The sequence below is a fragment of the Hemibagrus wyckioides genome, linkage group LG03, assembly GCF_019097595.1.
Source record: "Hemibagrus wyckioides isolate EC202008001 linkage group LG03, SWU_Hwy_1.0, whole genome shotgun sequence".
In the NCBI taxonomy this organism is placed as follows: Eukaryota; Metazoa; Chordata; class Actinopteri; order Siluriformes; family Bagridae; genus Hemibagrus; species Hemibagrus wyckioides.
In genome coordinates this window covers 8,778,737-8,789,375 of record NC_080712.1, presented here as the reverse complement: position 1 = coordinate 8,789,375, position 10,639 = coordinate 8,778,737, and the positions used below count along the sequence as shown (strand labels likewise).

At 39.7% G+C, this 10,639-nt stretch overlaps 1 protein-coding gene across 7 annotated transcripts in view; it reads left to right on the top strand.

The window, feature by feature from the left end:
• Positions 1-645: 645 nt before the first annotated feature.
• npnta (nephronectin a) overlaps positions 646-10,639 on the top strand; it is a 67,107-nt gene continuing 57,113 nt past the window's right edge. For 3 of the 7 annotated variants that reach the window (XM_058385570.1, XM_058385575.1, XM_058385571.1), the window contains exon 1: positions 647-952. In XM_058385570.1, coding sequence (XP_058241553.1) covers positions 888-952 — 65 coding nt within the window. In that variant the 5' untranslated portion in view covers positions 647-887. Of the gene's footprint in view, positions 953-10,639 lie in introns of all 7 variants that reach the window. The other 4 variants (XM_058385573.1, XM_058385569.1, XM_058385576.1 and 1 more) reach the window with 2 other exon arrangements.

The window sequence follows — 10,639 nt, the reverse complement described above, 5'->3', positions numbered from 1 at the left end:
ACCTCAAATTGCTTTGACAAAAATCTATGAAAAATAAAAGACTGTTTTATTATCTTAGGTTTAGACTTGCTGTGTTAACGTGGTGTCTAACGTGTCATCATTTACTTTAACAGTACAATATTTTTTGGGATTGGCTTTTTAGTTTGCAGGTGATTAAAAATGAAAATTTATTACTATCTCAACTCGGCTCAAATCGCAATAAGTCTGACTCGAATTTTCACTGATTGCACTAATTCACACTCATTATATTTGCTGTCTGATGAGGTCATAAATACAGTATTAAATTGATAACGATCCTGAGTAATCATGAGGGCCAGGGGAGCAAAAATAGTGGAAAATATTATGAGCAGGAAGCTTAAAAATCAGACATTTGTTCATGCAGCAACCAGAGTAGACTTTTAACTGAGAAATTGGGAAATTAATGTTTATCATCAAACATACATACATTGATCTTTAGGAATCTTAGACACCAACCTTATACAACATGTGGTTAATGTGAGAATTACCCTGTGTGTCCGTTAAGGGTACGAATATCCGATTCTTTCGTCTTAGGAATCGATTCGCCTGATTGATTTTCCTAAGGGAGTCGTTCAAAAGGAATCGGCTCCTTCGTGAATCCCCCATCAGCTTAGTGAGCACCAGCAGAGTGCACTTCGCTTCACGCGGTATATAGAGGCAGCGGACTCTCAGCACCACACCAGTGCAGTTCACACCTACTGCATGAACTGGTAGCAGAACCAGCACCGTGTTCTTCTCATGCTGGACCTTCTGTCAACTTCCCGATCTCTCCCTGAAACCTTTATTATTTTATTTTTTCCAGCGTGCTGAAATACCGGAGCGCTAAGAATTTCCCGAAGTGCAGGATATTTGTGTGAACGCGCGCGGAAATGTTGACAAAGTTGCTCGTGTTGTGGATTTGCCTGATGGGGGTGAGCGCAGAGTTTGATGGGAGGTAAGCAGATAGATTCCATCCGTTTGCTTATTATGAATTATTTCCTTGCAGCGTGCAAATGTTTGTTGACTTTTTCTCTCCCGATGAGACACACAATTCCTGGATCATTTATGGTTTCATCTGAGCAAATTGATGAGTATTAATAATTGCAAAACATTAAAGAACTGGTGCATCCATACTATGTATATCCATGCAAAATACCCGACAGTTTAATTTCTTATATTCCTGAAATGCATTCATTCCTTAAATCTATTAGTTTGTTTACAGTAAAGTTGATATTGCACATTGTGTTCAGGCTATATTGCATTATGAAGCATTAAAGGACGGGGCAGGAAGAGTGATTTAAGTGTAAGTGTGAATGATTGTTTCCTCCTGACTGAAAGATAAGACTGAAAGATAAGACTGAAAGCGCGCGCCGGGAAGCCGGCTTTTTGGCTTCATGTTGTAACATGAAATGCTGAACTATGTGAAGAAGAGCGCTGCAAAACACACACTCACACACGCTAACCCTCCAGAGAGCACCCTGAGCTTCACATGAACCTAACCCTGATCTCAGATTTTTTTTTCCCCTTTCAGGTCAAATTCTTGCTCTGCAGTAACGCGCACTCGCTTTAGGTTGAAATGAAATTAATGTGCCCTATTTATGGATAACTACTTCGCTTTCGGCACCCGTGACAGCTACATTTACCCGAGGGGGCTATTTTAAAAGTATGTTTCAAGCCCTTGCATCATGCTCCCTTATTAATATACCTTAGCTTAACTTTCCCTGGCATGTGGTGCTGCTGCAGTCTCCGCTTACAGCTATGTTTCCTGTGCGTCCTGCTCCTGGAGTTCCCCTGCGCTAACACACCTGACCCAATTCATCAGGTCATTAACAAGTTCACTTGGGTGTGTTAAAGCAAGGAAACACTAAAAACCATATTCCCAGTGCAGGAATTTCAAACCCTGGCTTGCCAGGTGGAGCATTCATCATGTCCTGAGTTTTTACTTGATGATTGCAGTACAGTAAATACTTGGCCACCCAAGCATCAGCAGAACGGAGGAATGTCTGAATACACCGCTCTCCAGCTTTGCCATAAAATAAAACATCATTTACTTTCGGCTCTGCAGAAGTAAAAATAGAGCAATGCTTTATCACCTCGGTTTTATTCTTTTTCCGTCGTCTTTTACCTCAATTTATTTGTCACTGTTCCACTCGCAGAGGGAGACCTTGTCAGCGTTGCAGTTTTTGCTAGAATATTCATAAGTTCACCACAGGGATGCTGGATTTTAATGCAAGCGCAGTCACTGTGGGATCCACAATCGATTCCTTTGTCCGCACGGCCATACATTTGCTTTCAGTGTTCGGCAGACATTAATGTGACCTGATATGAAAAGGAAAACAATGGGCTGGGGATTGATGATGGCACTCGACACAGCCGGAAAGAAGGAAGCTCTTAAAACAGTGTTCAAGCTAGCCACTTTTAAGTGTCCTCAACTGTCTTGAAGAATCTCACACCTGAGTTCCTGTTAGAGAAAGTTCCAAGTTGTAAAGTATCACTTTAGGAAGCTGTGCAAGTACCCTCATCCAAGAACCCTTGGAGAACATTTGATGTGTGGACAGATTTGGAATCTTAAATCTTGTTTACTTTCAGCATCTAGGTCAATGCACACTCATACAAAATATGGAAACCTCAAGGGTTCTTCAGATGTCCATTTCAGGGAGCATATAAAGATGTCACGTAGAACCCTACAACTGGAGGCTTTCTTAGAGAAGAAGAAATCTTTATTATTGCCACACATACATTACAGCGCAGTCAAATTGTTTTCTTTGTATATCCCAGCTGAGGAAGTTGGGGTCAGAGCACAAGAGGCAGCTATGATACAGCAGCCCTGGAGCAGAGAGGGTTAAGTGCCTTGCTCAATTGTCCAACAGTGGTAGCTTGGCAGTGTTGGGGCTTGAACCCTGATATACTGATCAACAACCCAGACCCTTAACCACTTAAGGCCTGTGTGCTAAGAAGTATTCTAAAATAAAAACCTTAATGGAGCAAAAACCCCTTATCCAAAGAATCCTCGAATAAACCTTTGTACTGTACTTTCAGCATCCAAGTCACCTTTAAGCGTTCCTGACTCTCTGGGAGTACTTTTAAATGTTCCAAGCAGAACCCTATAATAGAATGTTTAGCATTAAGAGTTCCAGGTGCTATCCATTTCTTGAAACAAGTAACCACTTCATTATTAAATGATCCCTTAAAATTGGGTTTATTTCAGGGTTCATTCCAAACCTTTTCTTGAGAGCTAATTTATTAGCTTTGTACTCTGAATAAACTTTTTCCATTCAACAATCTATGCTGTTGCATAGAACAAATTTATAATATTCAGAGACGTCTGTTTACCTTAGGTTTATTTGTAGTTGATCTGTATTTTAGTGTTTTTTGTTTGACTTTATGAATGAAAGGGTTAAGACTTTATGTTTAGCATGTTTTGTACTTGAAGGAAGCCAGTGAATTATAGAATTGAAACACTTAAAAAAACAAAATGTAAATTTGTGTATTTAACAGTTTGCCTCACATCATTTTTACTATGCAATCAATTTCAGGTTCCCTGCCAAGCTATTGATTGCTATTAGAGTTTAGCCTTCCATTTAAACGTTGTGTTTGTACTACATTCAGATCAAAGGTTCGATTTGTGAAAAATCCCAGTGTGTCTCATATTGGACATCAGGGCAATTTAAAAAAAAAATCGTCTGTCCAGTGTATAATCAGCGTACATTAACCCTCCAGCATGCTTCATTAATGCCAGCCGTGATAGACGGAGCTTGTCAACAAAGTCATTATTTGCCAATTGCCACTGCTTATAAACCTACTTCTCTTGCCTCAATCTAAATTCATCGACAGGACATTCTCCAAGAAGGGACTATGAGAGACCCATTCATTATTTCCTGTCCTTTGGCAGGGCCATTTAAAAGTCGTGTCTAATGGGTTTTGCCTACCTAAACTGCATACAAGCGTTTTGTACCTCAATGACAAATTTAATCAATAGAAAAGCTCATTATAGCAGTTTGCCCAGAATCTGGTAGTGTTTAGTGGTATTTGGATTTTTTTTAGTCCAAGGTCATATAGTTTGTGTTACACTTGTTTCAGTTACCATCAGTGTGTAGTGATGGCCAGCAAAGGAATCGCTGCAAAAAAAATCTTTCAGCAAAAAATTTGAGTCTACACTAACCTTGACCCAGTCCTAAATCAGACCGTCTGATTATCTTTAGCACCAGGCAGGACTAGGGTCCTGTAGGAACGCTGTTTTATTTCACAGTGTACTGAATCAGCTATATATGGTCAAAATGACTATAAACTAGAGTCTCTTTTTTGACTCTAGTGCAAATTATCGGAGTCAAAATATCTCAAACGTGTATCTACATTGTTATATCACCAAAAAGGATACTTGACAAAAATTGATCTAGACACAATATCCATATTTTATGAACAATTCTCTCACAACTTTGATTACTGGAGGCAAATATTCCACATTGAAAAACGTTGTTTAGTCTGTGTTTAACTCAATGTTTCTGGAATACTGTGTGTTCAGCTGGAACCGTTAAGTTTCTGTATCAGTGCTGCAATGAGTTTGAGTTTCAAGGACTGTCTGAGAACCACCTGAGCTTTGGGACTTGGCCCTTCACTCATTCCATTCCCATATGCTAGGTTTTAATTCTGCCTACTTAAAAACTAAATCAATCCAGACTCTCTCAAGCTGGCATCTCTGCCTGTTAAAATAACTCAACGTTGTTAAGGTGCTATATCAACACAGAAAATCCTGGCACAATCAGACAACCAGTTGAGCTTTTCGACTTGGCCCCTAACTCATACCCATATGCTCGGATTGGATTGACTTGGATTGGATTTAAAAAGGAATCAACCCCTGACTGGCTGCTAGTTAAGGAAAGAAAACACCAATCCCAACACCATTGCACCAGACGTTTGGGTTTAAATCCTGGCACATTTAGGGAACCACTTTGGCTTAGGCCTTCTGCATCACTAAGTTGCTGTGTATGAAAATGTCTGCCAAAGGAATAAATCATTATTTTTAACCCAAATATCTCAGAGTTTTGAGATTATTATGTCACAACATCCCAATTAAAACCTTGCTGTCTCCTGTTACCGATTGTGTATTAACGTGGCACGATATCTAATATTTAATGCTAAATATGTGTGCAAACGATTACACTCAACATCAGCCGAATAAACAATCATTCACTGAGTCCTCACTCTTGCATGATGACACACCACATCTAGCCCTGCATCCACATTTAACTTTGTAGAGTAAGCTGCAATAACAGTTACCAGTATTCTGGCCTCAAAGTCTTTCCAATATTAGATCCAGGTTGCACAATATTGCTAACCTCTGTTCCATTTGCTGCTGCACTTCCTGCCTCATTAAGCTCATCATTAGTCCTGTGAGATGGGTTCCATACTATTTTTTTCTTCTGAACCACTGGGTACAATCTATCTCCTCCTTTTGTCAGTTGCTCACTAATTATCTGTGCACACATGCATTTTATCTGCATATATCCGCTCGGCAGCTGAGAGACCAATGACCAGTCGCACTAATATGCTTGGTCATTACACACAGATTGCTGGAATTTTATATTCACCCTTTTCATTATGAGCGATTAGCCTTCATTAGCTTGCCGGAGCGAGACGTGAGGATGTGCTCTCAGCAAAAACTGGAGTTTCAGCACTCACACGGTGTGTATGTGTGTGGGATGTGACTGTCAAGTGTGTGTTTTGATGACCCGTGTCTGATTGTAGGCCAGTCGGAGGAGGTGTCTCAGGAATGTGAAGAATATTAAAGGCACTTTTTTCCCCCCTCAAACTGTTCTATGCATCATTACATCATTATTCATGAGATGACTGTATACATATTAAATGACGGTGGGACGCTCGATATGAATTTCATATGGGACTGTAAAAATGTAAAAATGGCTTCAGGCCTTTGTGTTAGACTAGAGCACAAATTTCATGAATTTTTCATGACTCTTGTTCCACCCTCAATTGTGCTGGAGCACAAATCACAGCCTTCTACCAACAATTTAGATCTTGGCCTCTACATATGAACCACAAGGAGAGGATTTTAAGAGAAATTACTCCACCCACGAGATGGATGTCAGTGCCGAAGGCAGACAGAGTAAGCCGTTGAGAGTTTGTGGTTGACAGGGTGAAGCCAAGCGTTCGAATAGGTGGCAAAGATTAGTTGTGACAGTCATTTTACACCAAGCTAAGCATGGATCCTGGCGCCAGGCATCTCCTTCTCTCTTTCTCTCACCCCCCCTCTTCATCTCACGCTTTCTCTCACTCTGGCATGTCATTGGATGTGGTCCAGGGTTCACAAACTGCAGGTTGGCATGCGATGACTCGTGTGCCTTCTTTCCTGGCACCAGGGAGGTGAACTCAGGCATCCTCCCATACCACACACATGCCAGATGCCTTTATAGGGTTTACATTCTGTTCATATCTGTCTTCATTCTTCTCCTGCTCCACTTTTCTTTTATGCCAATTTGTTCCCCTTTTATGCTATTCTGTCTCCATACATACTAACTGGCCTGTCACTCCATTGTAACATTTTTTCCCACCAACAAGGTGCCAGTGCACCTGTTGGAGCTTGTGCCTTATCTCAACTCATTCCACTCTGGAAAAAATGCTTTGTTTGCAGCTCCTGGGCTGGAACTAAGAGTCAGTGATCTAGAAATGTGAAGGTAGGGGGCGCATTTGATCGCCACGGCATAACTCAGGCGTCCTTTGGAAAATTGATGTTGGTAAATTTGGCAAATTGTGATCTTTGTACTGTAAGGTGCATTCTAGGACAGGGATGGATGGCAGCATGTCATGTCGTGAGTATAAAATAGAAATGCATCATGGGACCTCCTCTGGTTCCTCTGAAGTGAGGCTTGTATTCTATGTTACTATGAAGAACCCTCCAACAGAATGATTCCCTGTCAGATAAGCCTTTAATTAAGAAGCTTAAACCCATAAGCATCTAAAGAACCCTTGAGGAACCCTTTAGGAAACCCTTTTCTATTTAATGGTAGGATTAACACAATTTTGATCTCTCTTTCCCTCTTTCTCTTTTTTGTTCTCTCCCTATTGCTTTTCTACGCCTACTTTATACTCTTTTTTCTACTTCTACATACATCACACATGCCAGATGGGCCTCCATGAGACTCCACACATTGTCCACCTCTCAGTTAGTGCTTTTCGTCCAACAAAGTGCCAGTGCTGGTACTTTTCCATTCTGTGAATTTATCCAAAAAACAAACCAAAAAATATTTCACTTCCAAAAAGCTGACAGGAAATTGTGCTGGGTTTTACACTATTTATTTATTTATTTATTTATTTATTAATTTATTTATTCATTCATTCATTCATTCATTCATTCATTCATTCATTCATTCATTAATTAATTAATTAATTAATTAATTAATTAATTAATTAATTAATTAAGAAAGAAGATTTACATTTGAATATGCACAGGTTTATCTCTTAAGGTGGTATCTCTTAAGAAATTTGAGCCTGTTCTTTATAGGTTGCAAAAATGGTTACGTTCTCTTGAATTGAATTATATAGATTGGTGTTTGGGTTACATTTGTTATTATAGCAAAAGAGTATGGTGGTTGAGAAGTGCAAAACAAAATAACAAATCGAAAACAAAACAAACCCGAAAACAAAATAACAAATCGAAAACAAAAAACAAAGCTAAAAAAAAAAAAAAACCAGTTGAAAACAATTTCAAAAACACAACCACAATTTTACAAAACAATAATTTCCAGAGCTTTGTAAATCTAGAAACATGGAAGCATGGAAATCTAGAAACCTTTAGCTTAAGAAGCTTCTTGTTAAGTTAGCTAGTTAACTGCTACAGTGTTTTGGATTAAGGTAAAGTTTTGGATTAAGGTATATTTTGACAGCGTTATCTACTGTTAAATAAACTGAGACTCGGATACTGAAATCCCTCTTGCTCTCTGAGCTATGAGCTAATTTACTTGTATTTGGCCAACTAGCTATTATTTCTGGCAAGAGGATAACAAAATCGTTCTAAATTGCTGGTCCTAGCATTATTAATGAAAGCAAAATAGGTGGTTAGAGCTGCTCTTAGGCCTTGTTTGTATTTTCTTAGGTATTATAAATATATTACAAATTCTAAATCATTTTTAATTACTTTTCTTAGCTTTCCTGAACTTCAGCACTAGCTCATTCACGGTCTCTTTTTCTCATTTGTTTGGTTCTTTAACTTTTCTCTTTCTTTATAGCTCACACGGGCTGTACAGTCTCTCGATCTTTTGTTCATCTTTCTCTCTGATTATGTCTCTCTGTCTCTGTTTTGGTGCTATATCTAATTGTTGATCTTGCTTGTCTGCTTACTCCTTGTTTATCGCTCAACTTGCCGTTTGCTATCCTCGCTATCTCTCTCTCTCTCTCTGCGTTTTGTTATGTCTTTGTAAACCATGTACACAAATGATCCATCACTCAGCTGCTAGGCGCACTGCCACATTACTGCAGAAACCTTATTGGGTTTGCAACCAGGGTTAAAATGCCTATCTGGAGATCAGCCATGTTAATTATCAGTGCTTGCAATAAAGCAATCTGCTGCTCATCTCTCTCTCCGCTTGCGCCTTTGTTAGAGCTGATTAGCTTCTTTATTATATAAATGGGCATAATCAGGGATGATCAGATTTAGTATCATGGCTAATAGTTTAGTAATCATTTAGCAGTCAGTATTTAGGTGCGTGTTTTCATTGGATTAGCTGATCAGATGCTTGTGAGCTGAGTGGATACGGATACAGTGGAGGCAGAAAGTGTCCATCCAGCTGTGTGTGTCTGAGGCTAGAAACAAGAGATTAAACAATGACAGTGTCAGAGTAAAGCCAGACACTGGCGCTTAGCATGCCTGGTGTGACTTCGGAGTCTTTGTGAAGAGTCATGTCCCTGTCTCTGTGCCAGACAGCACACAAACATTTTTTTCCCAGGCCTGCCATTGCTGCTTTCCATCAAACCTGCTCTCCCAGTGATTGGCAGTACGGGCAGCCAGAGGCATTAGCATTTTCCCTGGCTGGCAGTAGACGCTAATCGAAGGGGATTGAGGTGAGTGTGGATGGAATTAACAATGCCATGCTCTTATCACAGGTTCTCCAATCCCACCCCCACCTGCTATATCCCTCATCCCTCATATTTTCTCCTTCTCCTTTCTCAAAATGGCTACTTCTCCAGGAATATTACATTAAAGTGTATTTTTAACCTCACATTTTGGCACCTGATTCATCTAGGTCATGCGATGACCAAATTTTGGAATCTGTTCTTCATTTTCTGAGACCTTAAAAGGTTTGTTCTTCTAGTTTTAAAGAAAAAATGTTCTAATCCTGCTTGGGACTGCCAAGAAACTGGGCCTATTTGCAGGAATAGTTCATCTTAGCCTGAAGACATCTTCTCCATTTCACTGAGAAATGACCTATGGTGGATTAAACACAAAGTACCCCCAACCCCAAAAAAAGAGCGCCTGATTCATGTTGTATTTCATTTCGATATCCCTATTATCATTTTCTGCACCATCGTTAGTAGATGCTCGGGTGTCTGTAGAGAGAGCAGATAGAGCTCGTCTTGCCTCCATCGCGGAACGACGGGGTGATAATTCACACTGGTGTTATCTGTAGTCCCTCTATCTGCACATTCAATGGAGGCAGTGTGAATGCAGATAAGGTGTCATTGACTCACTGATGAATAGGATAAGCAGCATCAGCCAGACAGGCTCAGCGATATTACACACACCGCAGGCGTTCATATAGCAGGAGAAAATGCCCTTTTGTTAAAATATCAAAGCTTGTATCTTAAATATCTTTTACTTCTACAACTATACAACCTTGGTCATGAACGACTGTATAAATCAGAACCGACAAGAGATTCATCTGTAAGCAAACTGAGATTTTTGGGCAGGAAATAGTGTACACAATATTCAATTCAATTTTATTTGTATGGCACTGTTAACAATGCACGTTGTCACATAGCAGCTTTACAGGAATATATAAATTCAGGATATAAATTAGACATTTTTAGCAAGCCAGAGGAGACGGCGGTGAGGAGAAACTCCCTGTGATGACATGATGAAGAGGAAACCTTAAGTGGAACCAGACTTAATAGGGAAACTCATTCTCATTCACACCAGAGAGTGTGCTTATCAATCACTTCCTTTCTATAAATGTGTACCATATGGCCAAAAAGTGCATTTGTGTATGTCTTGTTTACTGATGGAGGCTTGAGTGTTAAACTCTTCCTGATAATTGCAGTCCAAGGCCAGATTCATGGGTTCTAAGTGGTACCATCCACAGCATTCGCATGTATCTCCAGGCTGTGCATGTCCATCATCAGCAACAGCCTCCATTTGATGAGACTCAAACTCGAAGTATTGCATCAGGATGGATCAGGCAGGTCCAGAGAGCTGAAGAGCTCAAGCTTGCTGGGATGTCAAGAGTAGCATGTGTAGCTCAACAGAATACAATATATAAGGTCTAGAATGTGCTATTATAGGAAAATAATAAACAATGACATGCTGCTATGATGCCAGCCATTGCAAATAAAAGTTTCTGTTCCTTCAGTAATGAAGTTAATTATTTTCCTAGCACATTTTGTTTGGAATTATTTATTTATTTATTTATTATTA